General features: G+C 46.5%; 3 protein-coding genes across 5 annotated transcripts in view; 2 read left to right on the top strand and 1 right to left on the bottom strand.

The window, feature by feature from the left end:
- Positions 1-17,343, bottom strand: part of CLCN6 (chloride voltage-gated channel 6) — a 66,850-nt gene that overhangs the window by 17,999 nt on the left and 31,508 nt on the right. For 2 of the 3 annotated variants that reach the window (XR_008469552.1, XR_008469551.1), the window contains exon 23: positions 8,535-8,678. Coding sequence is in view for 1 of the 3 variants with exons in the window: in XM_054222758.1 (XP_054078733.1) it covers positions 9,905-9,952 (48 nt within the window). In the remaining 2 variants the exon portion in view is untranslated. Of the gene's footprint in view, positions 1-8,534; positions 8,679-9,856; positions 9,953-17,343 lie in introns of those variants that run through there. The other variant, XM_054222758.1, reaches the window with a different exon arrangement.
- Positions 6,807-8,309, top strand: LOC128918506 (C-type natriuretic peptide 1-like). Its single transcript, XM_054222769.1, has 2 exons — positions 6,807-6,905; positions 8,004-8,309. Exons 1-2 carry the CDS (start codon positions 6,807-6,809, stop codon positions 8,307-8,309), a joined length of 405 nt encoding a protein of 134 aa, XP_054078744.1.
- Positions 14,217-15,051, top strand: NPPA (natriuretic peptide A). The gene is made up of 3 exons (XM_054222766.1): positions 14,217-14,351; positions 14,466-14,760; positions 14,913-15,051. Exons 1-3 carry the CDS (start codon positions 14,241-14,243, stop codon positions 14,936-14,938), a joined length of 432 nt encoding a protein of 143 aa, XP_054078741.1. The 5' UTR covers positions 14,217-14,240; the 3' UTR covers positions 14,939-15,051.

Raw genomic sequence — 17,343 nt, forward strand, 5'->3', positions numbered from 1 at the left:
AATGAAGAACAGTGGGTGATAAGAGTCACCATAGCTACACTGAGTTACTAAGAAAGAGAAGCTTAGCTAAGCTCTGGATGAGGCTGCATTCCTCCCGCTGCAGCTCACCCGCCCGAGGTAGGAAGGAGCTCTCTTCCTGCTCACATGGAGCCTAATGTGCATCCACTGCAGACTCCCAGGAGGGTCTTCCTGGCACCACCAACCACTTGTCACACTGTGGATTTGCCTTCTAATCCTAGTAAGCAAGCGTGGGCACACGCAAGTATGCAGTTGTGTCTGACCTGATGAGAAGCATCGAGGAAGAGGACTGTGAATGTAAGCAGGAGGGAGAATAATAAACACATGAATTCTCTGCTAAACAAAAGTCAGGACAGTTTACCTCCTTGTTCTCAAAAAGCAAGGACCTAACGACACAACTCTCTAGTCAAGGAAAGTCCACGGGTCTGAGATATGTTGAAACTAATGGACAATCGGGATCCTGCTCTGAGAATACAAAGTTGAGGTTATGCACAGCACCGCTCGCTCACAGGCTGGGGAAAATCTAGAGAGCATTTAGTGGAGGACAGGCTTTATGTAATGGCTACATTTTTAGAAAGTCAAGTTATTCTTAGGTTCATCACCAATCTATTAGGGGAGAGAGAGGGGAAGTAAACAACCACAGCAACTTCTGGGACAGGTGCCATTTCATTCCTGTAGCTGTTTAGCCATTTCTAGAAACGGCTGCTTCTTCTGCATGCTCTATACTGACAAATGGCATGCAGCAATAAATAGCACAATGGGATAGCGTGACCACCTGCCCCTTTATTTGGCTTCTTGGCTAACAAAACTTCCAGATGAATGGGCACTGTTGACAGTGCTCCAAGCTATTCCAGGATGCCTTAGGTTGCAAAGAAAAAACTGGCAAATGTTACCCCAGACAATGTGCTCAAGAAATATCCTCCCTGTGCCCATCTCTTCTTACAGAAACGTATATTCTGCAAAATCCATTGTAAGAGTCCAGATCAACACATTTAGTGGTGGATCTAAACTTAGCCACCCACCAGAACATCTGACCCTGCTGTACACACAAGCTTTTATATGTCATGTCCACTCATTCATATATCACACACACAACATGTGCCTTCCCAAGACACAACCACTCGCACATTCTTACATGGCTACTAGAGTCTAAAGTCTGCAAAAGAGCCACTCAGCCCCTTCTGGTACTGTATGTACCATGTTCTTGAATCAAAGATTGAAGTGGTCATCCTATCAAAACCTCTCAGTGTCTGATCTGTTCTCTTTTTTAAAAAAACAAAAAAAACCACAAAAAAAAAACAAACAAACAAAACAAAACCAAAAAAAACCCCAGAACTTGTTCTACCCGAACTTGAAGGCATATTCTCTACTCACCAGAAGAGGTCACCACACACCTGGTTAACGACAAAGGCAGTCAATCCGAAGTAAAAACGCTAAATGGGATCTCACAGGAATGACCTTCTAGTTGTGCTGGGAAAATCTCTCTCACAGCTCAAGACAACTGGGGAATGTAATCTCAAGATCAGCCTAAGAATTTCTGAGAACGAACTTAAAAAGCAGGGGGGGAAAGACTGGCTACCACAGGACTAAAAGGACCTACATGGTTTAAAACCATGCACAGCTAATCCATGTTCTCAGCTGCAGGGTGAATACCTACAACTTGCCTGTGTTGACGTTCCCACCTTTCCAAAACAACTGGGCAGCCAGATGCTGTTCATCTTGCTAGAGATGAAGCTTAGCCAAAAGTATAGTTTCAGGTGAGGATTTATGGAACGTGAGTAGTACTTTAAGCCTCTGCCTCTCACCAGGCACCAAACAGAATTCTTGTGCCATTGCTCCAAACACCTCAGCTCATTTTCTGGTTGTTTCAGGATCCATTTTACTAGTGTCTCCAAAAATCCTGAATTTTATTTCAGCTGACCCTACAGCGTTTGCCTAGCCTTCATTCCCCACTTACTTCTCACATTTGTCTAATACAAAACTCCTCCTTTCTTCCCATCACCCTACCATGATTAATCTGAGAATCTTCTCCAGTACTACAACCTGTAAAAGCCCCCTGTGGTTTTCACGGCAGCTCTCCAGCAGTTTTCACATTTATTTCATCTGCTTTACACTGCTCTATGACTATTGTTTGCATCTATAACTTGATCCATTCCTTCTCCACTTTTTCCTTTGAGAGTTGAGGATACCATTTGCTGAAGAGTGCTGAACCACAGGCAATTGGACTCTGTGTGTTTAAAGTACCTCGGGAAAACCAGCTTGCCTCTAGATCTCAAAAGAATTTACAGCAAAATTGTTATAAACATCAGCAAGACTAGCACAGAGCAAAGTCACGGATCTTTAGCATCAAACCACCCAGCAGGACCTAAAAATGCCCTCATGCATGAAGGAAAAACTCCTTTGGGAGATGAATCATTGCAAAGGGAGCCAGGAACACCACCAATGAATCAGTGGACGTTGCACTTCTCTCCCTAATGCCATCCAAGTGCCAGCACAGGGGGATAACGAGAGAAGTCAGACTGATCATGGCTGCTAGAGGCCAGATGCAGAAATCCCACACGGCCTCTTTGCTTCCAACCCTGCTGCGGCAGAGATCAGAATTGGGCCCAAGTACTCTCCCAGCAAGCAGCATCGAGCCACAGACCATACTGAGACAGCCATTTGACTGGCACTGAGCACAATCTCCAGCTATTTCACCCCCTCCCTCACTGCTGCTTCCCTGCTGGGCTTCATTAGTGTCAGCAGAACGTGATAAAATGTGCCTGACAAACCTAATGTTAAAATTTTGCCATCAAAACCCAATGCTCCAAAGCCACCTACAACCTGCTACTGAATGCCAGCCTGCTGCCCTCCTTGTCCTCGGGTGGCCTATGCCTCTTCTTGTCCCAAAGGGCTACAGAAGAAAATACCCCTTGTCACCCCTATCAAAAGAGATCAGTGAGCGTTAGTGAGAGCAGAACAGATCAGGCAAAGGCAAAATGCATTCTTGGGACTCCAGAAGAGTGGGGTCTGCACTGAATCTATCCTCTTACTGGCCTTTACAGCTCCACAGAAAGTGCTGTTGGACAGGAAGAGGAGCGAGGAAATGTGTGCAGTGGCATGACCAGCCCACAAGGGAAGTCCCTTCTGAGTCACCCAGTCGTGAAGGTTTGGCTTACTGCCCCCAGATGGGCTACCACAGACACCAGGAGACCAGAGTTCCTCCCAGTACACAGTCCCAGCCATCCCTGAGGTAGGGACCAAATTCTTCTCTGGATTGCGCTGGTGCAGACCCAGTGGACACATTCCAGCTTTACAGCAGGTGAGTTGTGCCAAGTCGTTTTTCTGCAGAGACAATGGCTGCTGCAGATCCCCCTGTGCTCCCTCCTCCAGCAGGGCCTTGCTGTCAGCATATAACCTAAGTAGAGCCAAAAAAGTGCCAGAAGAGCAAGCAGAGCACCCGCAGCTGGGTAATTACCAGCCAAGCCTGGGCTCATGATGATGCTGTGCACTGAACCTGCCTCAGCTCAGCCGCTAGACCACTCAGGAGAGGGCAAGGGAGGGGGACAACTAGGCAAATGCTTGGATACCACAGCTAAATGTTAATGTCTTGTAATGAGGGGCCCCTGGTGCCAGCTTCCATCAAGGACTTGGCGATCCGACTTTGACAAAAGTGCTCCAAACACGTCACTGCCCTTTCAGCCAGCTGCAGTGAGCCAGGAAATGCTGGCCTGAGCCAGGGGGAAGGAGGGGGAAGCCGAAAGGGGTCACTGAGCTAGGGAAGAGAAGGAGGATAACGAGTTACTGCGGCAGTACTCTAACGGTACCTGTCTAAGCATGCCACACACTATCAACTTCAGAGCTCACCTTCCTCACAGCAGCCTGTAGAGACGAGGCAGATATATTCCCAGAGGAATAGTATGCCCTAACTCTACTCTTCTAATACGAAATAATATCTCTGCTGGTACAGGAGAAATATCTCGGTAAGCTAGGAAACAATTTACCGTTGGAGATGAGCAACTTGATAGTTCCTTCCACACTATATGGAGGATTCACCATACAAATGAAGACTCAAATCATCTCAGAAATGGGCACAAAGCCATTTCCTATCTCCCAGATATTTTCTGCTGTCCTCAGGGGTTCCTCCCTTCTTGTAGACTGAAGTTTGTTGTGGAAGTCTCTAATGGCAATTTTTGAAATTGCTGTGAATATTCAGATACTGATTTTTGATGCTACTCTAAACCCTGAGGAGATCCAGAACGTAAAAGCAAAGACTTTTGCTGGATGACTTACTTTTTCTAACTACTTCTTTCCACTGCACTAAATCTAATTTGATCCCAGCTGTTGACTAGACGGACTGAAGCTGTCCTCGTTGTCGAGGTTATGCGGCACTCACATTGAGTGTCATTGTTTTGGGATACGGAACATACTTTTGTTCTGCTTAAGGACAGTATCCAGCTGCACAGCATTAGGATGAGAGGCAACGACACACGTTACAACAAGGAAAATTATAACTAGATATTAGGAAGTAATTTTTTCTTGAAGATTTTCAAAACTTAACTTGACAAGGCACTGAGCAATTCGATCTAAATTGGCTCTGCTTTTAGCACAAGATTGTACCACAGACCTCCAGAAGTCATTTCCAACTGTAATTATTCTGATTTTACCAACGTAGCCGTAGATGAGGCCTGTGCCAGTGTATATATTTCCAACAGTTACCAGAGACACAATTGAGAAGTCCCCCAAAATCAGTTCAAATATCTTGAGGTGAAGAAAATTTATTATCTACACGTATGCAGACAAGCCAGTCAAACCAACAAACCAACCCTAGGGCTTTTTCAGAGAAGAGATGAGCCCCAAACTGTCCTGATCTTCTCTTACTGTCTTGTTACACTGCAAAGTACACACCTCAAACCTCTGAAATGATGATTTCATTTTCTAGTAAGATTCAGGTCAAATGTGGTTTTAATCAACACCACCAACAAAGAAATCCCAACAATGCAATAACATCAGACCTCCCTTTCTGTCCCAGAGGGATGTTCATAAGCTGCCTCCTTAGAATACCCATTTCTAGAAACACACAACAATTGTGTCTTAAACTGATCTGCAGATGAAAAAAGGCTGAAAATATTAAACCTGCTGGCACATCACAGAATCATTTTTTCCAAGCTTTCAGTACCAACAAGACTCTTAACCTCAAAGATGAGATGAAAAGTGCCAGATGGTCCTTCATTTCCATTTACTCCATACAGATTCAGCTTAATGGCCTTTAGCTTTCTGCATCACATGTGTGTAAAAATGCAGTGAAAGATCAAGATGTGTTATTGCTTACTCAAGAGCATTTCCATTTTTCAGTGGGGCCAAATATCAAGCCCCTACAAAAGATGCAACTTAACAGATTTTATCGCTGCTCTTCCCCAATGCCCACAAAACAGGAGAAGGGTCATTGCTGGGTATGGAACCTAGTAAAACACTCATTAGAATAGACGAGGTGTTCGGAGAATCGTTTATCTGCACACATCTTCATTAGGGCACCAACATATCTCCCAGGGGCTTTTACAGTAGAGGGAGGTCTGGCCAACAGCAGTAATTTAAATACCCTCGAGACCCTGGCTGAGAACTGAATCAGTTTCTTCTGCTCCCTCTAACATCTGACAGAGTTCATTTTGTTTGAAGCTGGTGCTTCAATTCATGGAAGAGAAAGAAAAAGGAAGAGAGAAAGAAAAAGGAAGAGAGAAAGAAAAAGGAAGAGAGAAAGAAAAAGGAAGAGAGAAAGAAAAAGGAAGAGAGAAAGAAAAAGGAAGAGAGAAAGAAAAAGGAAGAGAGAAAGAAAAAGGAAGAGAGAAAGAAAAAGGAAGAGAGAAAGAAAAAGGAAGAGAGAAAGAAAAAGGAAGAGAGAAAGAAAAAGGAAGAGAGAAAGAAAAAGGAAAAAGAAAAAAAAGTGTACACCAAACACACATTCTGCTCCTGCAGCTCTTTAACGTCCCTGTACATGTTGCAAAGAAAAGCTGTGCTTCTTTTCAGACTACTTTCAGATTTAATACAAGTTGTGTATGAAAACCTGAGAAAGAACACATAGAGGAAATGTTTTAATCTGGATCCAGGGGAGAATAGGAATTCCTTCCTCAACTTAAGCCATGCAGAAGCTTTCTGTGCCTGTTAGCCTGGTTTCAGCCACCCTCCCTGTCATTCAGGCCAGTAATTAACGCAACTGGGCATGTTTTTAGGACTTGGGATTTCCCTTTTCCAAATAACACTCTTTCATCTCATAGGTTACCAATGCCATATTATTATGTTAGGTAATAACACCTTGCTTTGACACAGCATGTTTTATGAGACCCCCATCCCTCTGATTTGGTACTTCACTGTGACAAAGGAGCCAGGTGAACGCGTAGTGGATATAATTTGCTTCCTGTCTCACTTTATACTTTTCTCACAATTATTTTTCTCTGGATGGAAAGGAAAGGTTCAGCAGTCAACCCAAGGAATACTGCGCTAAGCAAACTGACGTACGTAAGCGGCACCAAGACAGCAGGCTGCAGGGACCTTCAGATCCACAGCAACAGAATGATGCTGCATTGCCTAAGTGTAAAATGCTCCTTTTATTCGCCATTAGAAAAGAGAACTATTTCCTCCCTCCTCCTCCTGGGAAAACAGATCAGAACCTCAAACCAATCCTTGCACTGGCAGGAACTCAAAAGGTAGACTTGGGAGGGGTTGGAGGAAGATATAAAGGCTGGTAGCTGGAGACACAGAGAAACACTGAACTGGAGAGACTGAAGGGGAAGAGGAATCAGAGACACCAAAACATGAAGATGAACCTGAAACTTCTTTTTTGTCCTGGATTCCTTCTGCTGCTTATTGTCAGTCAAAACCAGGCAAGGGCCAGGCCCACTTCCAGCTTACAGGTAAGTGACTGGCTGCTCATTAGAACTGAAAGAAGCTGGTACTTCTTTAGGACTTGGACACTTCAGATTAATTCCATTTCTTCCAACCCCAGCTAAAGCAGTAGGAGACATTCAAATAGATCACAACAGCAGGAACCCTGAGGTGGGCAGACACAGTTATTAAATGGAGGGAAACTAGAGTCATCGATTACTGGATTTAAATTTCTGATCACACAAGGCAGTTGAAAGGGAAATGTTTTTTTTTTTCCTGTGGGGTCATTTTGGGGATTGCAGATTTAGGGTCATCCTGGGACTGAGTAAAGCAATAAGCTTTTAGAGTAAAAGAAATTTTTCTGGAAGGACTCTTCTCTAGAGCCCTAGAGCAGTCACCTGCATGCTCCTCCCCGAAGCCCTCGGTTTAACCTGAAAAAGGAATTAATGGGTTGTACCTGCATGATCTCCTCCTCAGCTCAGTAAAGCAGGGACTGCTTGTGAGTCCCAGAGGTAGAACATGAGAAAAAGAGAGAGAGTGTGTGTGTGTGTGTGTGTTTTCGCATGTGCAGGAATTCCAAGTCATTAGGAAAACACATTTCAGCTACCTAACCAGGGATCTGGTATTCCCAAATATGAAGTAGCCTCCCAATCTGTAAAGAAATATACAATCCTTCTAGCATCAATTTCAGCATGTTTCCTGTCATCACATAATTTCTCTTATTATTCCAAGGTATCAACCATTTTTTCTTGTTCCTTATTCACTCTTGACCAAGCCTCTTTCATTTTCTTTCACAATTTAGCCCAAACCCCAGATCCCCAGCTCCAGGAAAGACTTAACCATCAGTTTGTCAGCTCAGAACTTTAGAATATGGTAACAGCATAGAGCTTTAGAGCGTTTTGAGAGAGCATACAGTGTTAGCTCAAAGCAGCTTGGTGAGCCAGAAGAAACTAAAGATAAGCATCATCAGCTTCAGAAATCACTTCAAGTACTTTCATCTTTTGATAAATGTTCAAAATAAGTTTCTCCAAACTTGGCACTGAGCATGGCTTATAAGAAAATAATGAGAGTTCCCAGAACCCCTTCTTTTTCTCCTCTCCTCCCTCACCACCTTTCCCTTTTTTCAGAGTCTGTCCAAACTGTTAGATGAGGACCTGGAGCATCCCCTGCTCTCAGAAGAGAGGGACCGTGAGCAAGATGACATGATCCCAACAGGTGCCTTTGACCAGCAAGACCCTGAATTCCAGTGGGCCCAAAACACCAGGGACCAGCCTGAGAGCATGTCCACGGGTGATAGTGCTGTCCAGAGGTTCTTCAGCGATCTCCTAAAATTACCCCGTAGATACCGAGGTAGAAGCAAAAAGGGCCTCTCCAGGGGCTGTTTTGGTGTCAAGCTGGACAGAATCGGGTCACTGAGTGGACTGGGATGCTAACTGCTTACTATGGTAAGAGAAAGCCAGAGGCAGATGGTCTTTGTGTTTGTGTATAACTTGCATTGGTATGCAGAAGAGCAGATTGAATTCAGCTTTAAGGAAATGGTGCCTAAAAGTTACTTTTACCCTCCTATCGCAAACACAGTTTACTAATTTTACCCTCCTCAAAACTCACTGTCATCAGACGTATACTTAAAACCTATGGACGCCACATCTCTGCTTTACCTGCTTTCACTCCTTCCTCCAAGTCAGCTGTATGTGTTTCATCTTGTCACAGAAGCCAGATCAGAGAGATTTTCACCAGCTCCCCAGGGATGCTTGTGTCAATCCAAAGAAACTCTGAGCAGAACAGTGGAGCTGAACCTGGCCCTAGAACAGTAAGAAATCAGTTAATTTCCATGTGTGAAATCCTGTCCACTTCTCTTTCTTTTACTTATTCTTCTGCTTTCTTGACAGGACTGACTTTGAGGTTTCAAAGGATCTCTTGCCTTTCAGAGAGATATTCAGCCCTTATTCACATCGGCTCCACCAATCCGTCTACTACACGACGTACTGAGCGAATTGCACCCCACCCATCCCCTGAATTACTCGGCCAGTAGAACACACCATTGCTGTACTGTCTATTTGTATCGGAGTAATAATTTGTGAACATCTATCTGAATTTCAATTACAAAAGCCATTTGTACTGTTTGTGTATTAAATGTATAAATAAACAAGTCTCATTATGTCACAGATAATAAACTGTTTTCCATAATTTGGTGAATTTGCTTCAAGCCTTTGCTGTGATTCTTTCATGCATCATTCCTGACTGAAACAGTGCCCCAGTTTGCAGTTAGACACAATCCACTAGAATTCAGAAGCACTAAAGAGGGCTGCTTTCTGGTAAAAAGGACATCTTAGGCACTTTAAAAAAAAAAAAAAAAAAAACCCAAACAAAAAAACCCCAATCAAATAAGCCCTTCTTTTTACCAAAGGAACATTTCTGAAGTTGATACTACTATCTAAACCTAAGTATAACAGGAAGAAGACTGACATAGCCATCTTCACAAAAGCCATCAGAAACCAGGACACACAGCCCCAAGTCTTTGACCACCACAATTTGAACTAAAAGGGTAGCTGTCTTAGCTGACATCAGTAGAAAGCTGTTACTCTGCATTTGGATCTGCCACTGACAGAGGAAAACACTCGTTTCTTACTAGTATATCTTACCTTGTACAAAAAAAATGCTACCTACTTTAAAGAAAGTTAAAGGCCACGTACTCTTCCACAGGCAGGTGCAGATAGCGCAAAGTATTTTTCAACAAAAAAAATCAAGATTGTATAAAAAATATGTGTATCTGACCAGTATTCACTGAATCTAACTATGAACAAATGGGAGAAGAGCTACTTGGCAAACATCCTGAGCCAAAGGAATTCTGTGTGAAGGCTGGTTTGCCAAGACCATGACTGTGCTGTCCCGACGCTGATGAGAGCTGAACTCTGCAAGCAGCTCCATGGAAGTCCATAAGGCTGCTCACACAAATGTCTTCGCTGACGGTCACAAATGAAGGCACAGCTGTTCACTTCCAGCCTTTTGCTTGGAGTGGACAGATGGGCTACACAGTTGTACTCCTCCCATTTTCTTGCCCACAAGACAGATGATCCTGGAAGAAAATATTCTGGTAATGAACCTATTCCTAACAGGACCCCTGGATATAAACTGCAACATGGAGCACAAACATCCATGCAAAGCAAGTTCATCGGCAGCCTTCTAGCTGCATGTGCTCTGAATCTCTGGCAGCTCAGCTCTCATTAAGAAAGCCTGTTTGCACAGAGCAGCTACAGATCCAGTTTCTGGGTCTGCCTCAATGACTTAAACTCTATGATTTAGTTCTGCTCCTTCTAACCACAATTCCCATATAACAAAGGCAACCCAGGACTCATTGGGGAGCTATTCAGAACCAAACTAGAGACAGCTTTGTTGTTCTCTCCTGCTATTTGCAATATATAGTTTCCACCCTGAAGCCACAGACTTGCTCTGAGAATAACATCACAACAAGCAGCTCCTAAACATATGATTCTACGCTTCAGAGCTGACTATCTGAGACCAGAAAGCACAGAATGATTTGTTAATGGAGATACACTCCCCTTGCACAAGGTACCAACAGCTTCTCTATTTTCTTGCAATCTTTTATTCTTTCAATCTCTCTTGCACATTTAGAAATTACCACTAATTCTACCTGTCTATGGCTACTCCATCCTCCAGAATCTTTCTCTCCTCAGACCAGTAGTTATGAGGCTATCGACACAAATCCTGAGCAGGAAATTCAACAACGTATCCTGAAGGCTTCTCTGGTTAACAGTCTTTATTAGGTCTTATGCTGTTTGCTACTTACTCTGTTTAAGTTAACTTTGAGAACAACACAGCAGCAACAGTGAAAATGCCCTAAACAGACAGGCACTGGTAAGGAATGGTCTCATCACTTACATAGCCACCCCTCAGTACAAGCTCTCGAATAATGGAATAGTCCATGTAATGAATTTATTATATTCTGTGTTGCCTTTCCTAAGCAAAACAATAATAAAATGATGCATTTCACCAGTCAGATGAAGAATTAAAGTGAAGAATGGAGGATGAAAGAGTAAAGCAGTAATCAGCATAATTCACGTATCAACAGACAGGCTATGCATGTCTTAAAACTAACACTGCAGCCTGATCAGTATGAACAGCTTTTCTAGATAGAGCCCCATAGACTGCACAGTAATCCATGGACAGGTTCTCCTGGAAGTCTGGACTCTTGTTGGGCCATACAGATAACACTCTCCCAGGCTGCAGTTTCCATCATACAAAGACCTCTGCCCTACACAAACATGAGCAAAGAGATTTCTGATTCATTGTTCTAACTTAACATACCTTCATACAGTTAGGAAGAGATTTTAACTTCTTTTCCCTCAAAACACAACAATTTACTTATGCTAAGAAGATGCAAACATGCTTACTTGTGGGAGCCTGACACAAAGCATCCAGCTCTCTTAAATAGAGTCTGTCCTCAGGTATGCTAGCCCCAGGCCTGGCCCAGGTGCAACCTATATGGTGGAACGGTTAATCCACCCAGCCTACAGGGAGTCAAACAATGAAGAGCTAGTATCTTGTGACAGTTGGTGCTAACGTGAAGGTTACAGCCTCCTTCCTAATAATCCTGGGTCTGAGAGTTTGCTCCCAGCTCTCAGTAACCCTAGGAGCAGGCACATTCTCATAGGCATAAAAGCTTCCTGATGTTGAAATTTCAACACTGAATACACTGAAAATCCAATGAAGGGTAAGTGGTACTGGAGTTAGTTTCCTCGACATCCTCAGCCTTTTTCCAAACTCAGCTACACTAACATAAACTGTGGGTCACTGAAATTATTTGCAGATAAAATAACAGAGGTCAGAGGAGATTGAAGACTGAGCTGTGAGCACTTGTGAACAGAATCCTACAGAAGATGAGTAAGAAACAGATAAGAGCTCCAACTCCACAGAGGCTGAGCTGGTAACGTGCCATCCCATCACCTGGCGTTTTGTGTGAACATTTTAAAAAGCCACTTTTCAGAAAGCAAGAACAATTTATTTCACATAAAAGGCTCCCTAATTAGATCCCTAGGACCAAAGCCAGGTGTGTTTGTACTTTAGGTAATTTGGTGAGTTCTATTAGCATTTAAATAATCAAAGCTAACCTTTGAAGTTAGCATGCCAGTCAGATGGAGGAAGCTCATCTCTAGCTGTGTCATTTCCATCTCCACTAAGCAGCATGAATTTACAGACTAGGATTACAGAAGTTGCTGATGAGAAAAGCCTACAATAAAACTACTCCTACACAGAAAGGAACATACAGATATTTTTCTCAAATGTGTCTGCTTTTGGAGTACCTGTTTATAAGTGATGTTAGGAAGCAATCAAGATTTGGTCTCATCCAAGGCTCAAGTCTGCCTAGTTTATTATTAGAGGGCCAAGTTGTACTTATTTCCCTTGGTCATCACACAGATCCTGTACAGTCACTGCTTTATCCCTTTCCACTCCTGTCTGTCTTTACTACACACAAAACTGAGGATGATGCACATCCTCACCTCAGCTATCTTGCTGTTCTTCTCTATCAACATAACACTCCCACCTGATGCGAGCTTCCTTCCTTCTGTACCGTACTTTCAAAACACACACTTCATTTCTCTGCCAGATTCTTCATTGCTGTGATGCTTTAAACAAAACCACTTGCCAACTGTTAAAACTGCTGGACGCAGAGATCGTTGTCCCACCCCGGCTGATATTACCTGTTTGTTTCCAATCTAAGATAAATTATGTCAGCTGTAGGTAGACTTGTGGAACAGAAAGACAAGACAATGGGGGAAGGAGATGTAAAAACATAATACATGTTGTTGCTTGTTTTCATATAGCACCTAGTAATAGTAAGACCACAACAGCTTGGTTCAAAACCCTCTAAACTTAGACAAAAGGCTTTCTTTGGCTTTGCTGAGCTTTAGGACAGTCTCTGCATTAAAGGCCCAAGCAGAAATCACTGCATATCAAGTGAAATCAGAGAAATGTATGAGTATACTGGCTAAGCAAACGAGGAGGCCAGAAGACAGAGACTTTGTGCAATTGCTTTAACATTACCCAGGCGGTGATTGAAAGGACCCTGTCTGCTGCTCTACCCACAGGATATCAATAGGTTCTGCCTTTTGTTCTGTGAGGATCTAACAGGATCATCTTGATTTGCACCCCGGGACCAGAGGAAATTGTACTCATTTGTAGTTGAAATTTGCCACTCACACAGGAAAGAAAGCGAAAGTTTTACTGAAAGTAATTAAGAAACTGCTGCAAAGCTCTGAGGCGAAATAAGAGAAAGTTTCATACAAACAGGCTGCCTGTTACAGTCACCAAATTGGTAATTCTGACACTTTTATCTGCAGAGCATAAATCCAAAGGTCTAGAAAATCTCTGTCTTTGAGCAAGGTGCCTGGGCTTTCTGGAAACAACATTTGTTCCATAGGAATTTCTTGCCCCAACCCAAGCTGTGAGGGACAGGACACACCATCATTTATGAGAAAGATGGTGGGGTATGAGGAGAGGGTGGTGATTGATTCGCTGCTGAAGCCAAGGCATGGCTGCAGAGCAAGTAATGTTTATAGCACAGTGGTCAGCTACACCATCGCTCAAGGCATGCTTAGGCCACTAAAAAGTTAGTGCCTCTTAGCTATAGAGGGGAAGGGCCTGCCAGCAATGCCAGAGGAAGGCAAGAACCATCATCACATGAACTCGCAAGGAAGGAAAATCTCCTGAACCCAAATCTCAGGACATGGTCTATTCGCATAGCATAAAAATATGCATACAGAGAAGAAAAAGCTGTTGGGAGCTGCTGCAGATAGAAGAAAATTTCCAGTTCCCCCTACTTCTCTCCCCCATGGAGGAGAAGTGATCCATCCCTTATCCCCTTGAGGGGAAATCAACCCCCTGCTTGTACCAGCTCACAGCTCCTGTGTGCCTGCAGATGTGGGGAACCGCAAACAGGCAGAAAGTGCAAGGTCCCTTCACTGCATCAACTCCTACCTAACAGTGACGGAGAGCGGAGGGGGAGAAAATCACTGGGAAAATGAGTGCTGCCAGGAGGGGAGGAGACAACTCGGGGCAGTTCTCTTCCTCTGGAGGATTTGCTGCACTCAGGGGACTCCCCTTACCTGGAGGGTCACCTGTGGGGCCAGTTGTAACCAGTTCCCTTATCGAAGCTGCAGGGCAGAGGGTGGCACTCCGGTTCCTGCGGGGATCTGGCAGGAGGCAGCTGAGCTCCCTCCGGGCAGAGAGTGGGGATATAAGGAGAGGTATCCATGGGCAAAGCAGCAACAGGGTGCCGAGCTAGGATAGGATAGGATAGGATAGGATAGGATAGGATAGGATAGGATAGGATAGGATAGGATAGGATGCAGCTCCCAGGTCTGTGCTGCGGGGCCTCGCTGCTGCTGCTTGTCCTGCCGTGGGCAGGAGCGCAGCCGGCCGACGGCGAGCACGATGCGGAGCTGCGGTCCCTGCAGGTACCGGGGCCGGGACGGGACGGGGCTCCCACCCCTACCCGTCCCGCCGGGGCGAAGCGGGGCTCCCTGTCCCCCCGCAAGGCCGTCGCTCCTCCCCTCTCCTTCCCTCTCCAGGACCTCCTGAAGGCGCTGGGGCAGCTCCGGGAGGAGGAAGGGGAACCGGGCCTGGAAGACGAACCGGTGGCCGGGGCTGAGGACGGCGGCTCCGAGTGGGACCTGCCGGGGGCGGAGAGAGGCCCGCCGGCTGCCCCGTACCCGGCGCCCAGCCCTCCCCAGCCGGCGGAGGGGCAGAACCAATGGAGGACCCTCCTCTCCTCCTACAGACGGAGGCACTTCTCCGGCTGCTTTGGGACGAGGATGGAGAGGATCGGAGCGCAGACGGGGCTGGGATGCAACCAGTACAAAGCCCGTAGGTCCCGGGTTAGAGCCCGCGGCAGCCCGCGGTGCAGGGAGGCGGGGGAGGCCGGAGAGGTGGCCGGGGCAGCCGCTGAGAGCGGCCGCTGTCCCTGGCTGAAAGCCTCGGAGCGGCTCCCCCGGCAGCTCTCTCCCCTTCTCTGCCAGGTTTCTGGAGGAGAGGGAGAAGCTGAAGCCGGGACCGGCTCCCAAGCGCTTCCTGAGCCTCCAGGCCGGTGTCCAGCAGCCAGCCAGCCAGACTTCCCCCCGGAGCCCCCGCGGGAGTGGAGTATGCAGCAATAAACTTTTGTACAAAACCTTCATTGCCTTTTGTGAGTGTTTTTTTCGGTCACGGCGTAGCAGACGGTCAGAGGATACACAAATCCCCGCAAGAGCTCTCCCCTCCCTCTGCACTAAGGGGTCAGTCCCCACCCTGGCCAGAACATTCCACCAGACCCGGACAAGCCTTTGCCGGAGGGTCGCAGCAGCAGGAAGGATGGTGGTTGCATCTTTCCAGGACAATAATCAGTCCAGTGACCCTCCACGCTGCACTAGAGAGCCACTGTCAGGGTGGCAGTGAGCTGGGATGCCTTTGCAAACGCTGCGAATCCTCCCAGGAGCAGGAGGTGGGCACCGGGCTTGGGGTTAATTCCAGGTAGTGTCCTACACGCGTCCCTGTCCCACGGGCTAAGCCGCTGGTATCAGCGCCAAGCTTGGCACGGCGAACCGGCACAGGGTGCCGCCAAGGACGGAGGGGCTGCATCGCTTTAAAAATACACTTGGCGGCGGGCGGCGTTCAGGACCCGGGACAGACGCCAGTCGCCCCGCAGCCCGAGCGCCGGCCCCGCCGGGCTCCCGCCGCTCCTCCCGCCTGCCCGGGGCTCCCCCGGCCTGCCCGGGGCTCGGCCTCCCGCCTGCCCGGGGCTCCCCCCGCCTGCCCGGGGCTCGGCCTCCCCCCTGCCCAGCCCGACTCTCCCGGCCCGGGGCAGCTCGGACGGGCGGCTCTTCCCCGAGCTTACGGCACTCGGCTTCAGCGAAGCCCCCTCCCTGTTCTGCCCGGGTCTTGCGCAAAGCGCTCTCAAGACAAGGCTGTGAAGCGCAGGGAGCCCTAAACGGGCAGAAAGGCTCCAGGCATTGCCCAATACCCTCCTCCAAAGGAACTGAGAGCTGCCTGCACTGAGCCTGGGGAGACCAGCAGAGGAAGGGGCAGCCACACCACAGAGACAATACATCCCGATCAGCGAGAGAAACAATCCACGTTTGGGATTAAAATAAGTTTCCTCCCCCCTGGAAAAAGTGAGGCACTACTTAACTACCTCAATTGCTGTATGGCCTGTACTATGATCTTGGTGATGCTGCAAGCCCTGTACCAGACATGATTACATTTCCCTTTTGTTTCCCGCACTGATGGCCTTGTCTCTTCATTTCCTTCTTAATCTAACCAAATTGCGAGGCAGAGAAAGAGAGCTTGCGTGGGGTACAGCACAGTCTTGTCAAAGGGTTTAGTCACTGTGAGATGAAAGGCATCCAAATCCAGCCTCCTCCTCAGAACAGAACTACAACGGATCTTTACGATCAGCTCACACTGATCATAACTCTAGCACTCTTCAGCTGCGCTATGGCAATAGGAGAACGGACATTGCTGGAAGGATGTGCAGCAGTTAGGGGCGTCAGCCAGGACAGAGCTATCACCAGAAGGAATCCACATGACACCAGCCCCATGGCTTACAGTCAGCCCTACAGGGCTGAAAACCAAGGACACCTCACCAACCTGCTGGGGAAAGGGCAGCGTCACCCTCAGCTGAGCTCTGTCCTTGTGCCATCCTCCCTCTCTGCTCTGAGCTGCTTTCTAATGGAGCCTCATGTCCCCAACACCTCCTACCCCACACCCTGGGATGCTGGGGAAATGTGCCAATTTCCCAACCCTAAAACCAGTCACCATATGCTTTTTATAAGAATCTGCTGCCCTGTTAAAAGATTCCCAACAGGGTTTTTACTAGGCAAATGGCCAGCTGAGCATGGGCAATGCCTGGGTCTTGACTATGCATCGCTGGGCTATAAAGCCTAAAGTTCATATTAATCGTGCCAGGGTGATGATACTGAGATACCACAAGCAAACAAACAACTGAGCTTTACAGTTTCAACAACGATGAGCTGAGTTTGACATTTTACGTTCCATTTGCTTTGGCAGGACTGCGAGATGGATAATGGAGGGCAGAATTTGGCTTTGAAAATACAACAGACACAGTGACGATCAGCCATTTTATCCCACCTACGTAATTCTATACATATGGCATGAAACAGTGCACAGAAATCTCCCTCTCTTAGAAAAGTGTTGCAAAGACTGAAGTCAGGACCCTACATCTCATTTATCTGCTGTGTAATACAGAAGAAGGAAAATGAGCAAAGCAGTAAAAGAAAGGAGTATCTCTGGGTCCAGGTTATTGAATACGGCCCTGGAATATTAGATTGTTTCACAGGGACAGGTCACTCAAAGCTAAATATTTCACACCTGTGACTGATATTGTGTTCCTCGGTTTCTTGCTGCTGGGTTTGTGCCCCAAGGGCTGTTTTACAGATGCACTGAGCTCTCAGACAA

This window comes from Rissa tridactyla, chromosome 16 (genome assembly GCF_028500815.1).
Source record: "Rissa tridactyla isolate bRisTri1 chromosome 16, bRisTri1.patW.cur.20221130, whole genome shotgun sequence".
Lineage (NCBI taxonomy): Eukaryota > Metazoa > Chordata > Aves > Charadriiformes > Laridae > Rissa > Rissa tridactyla.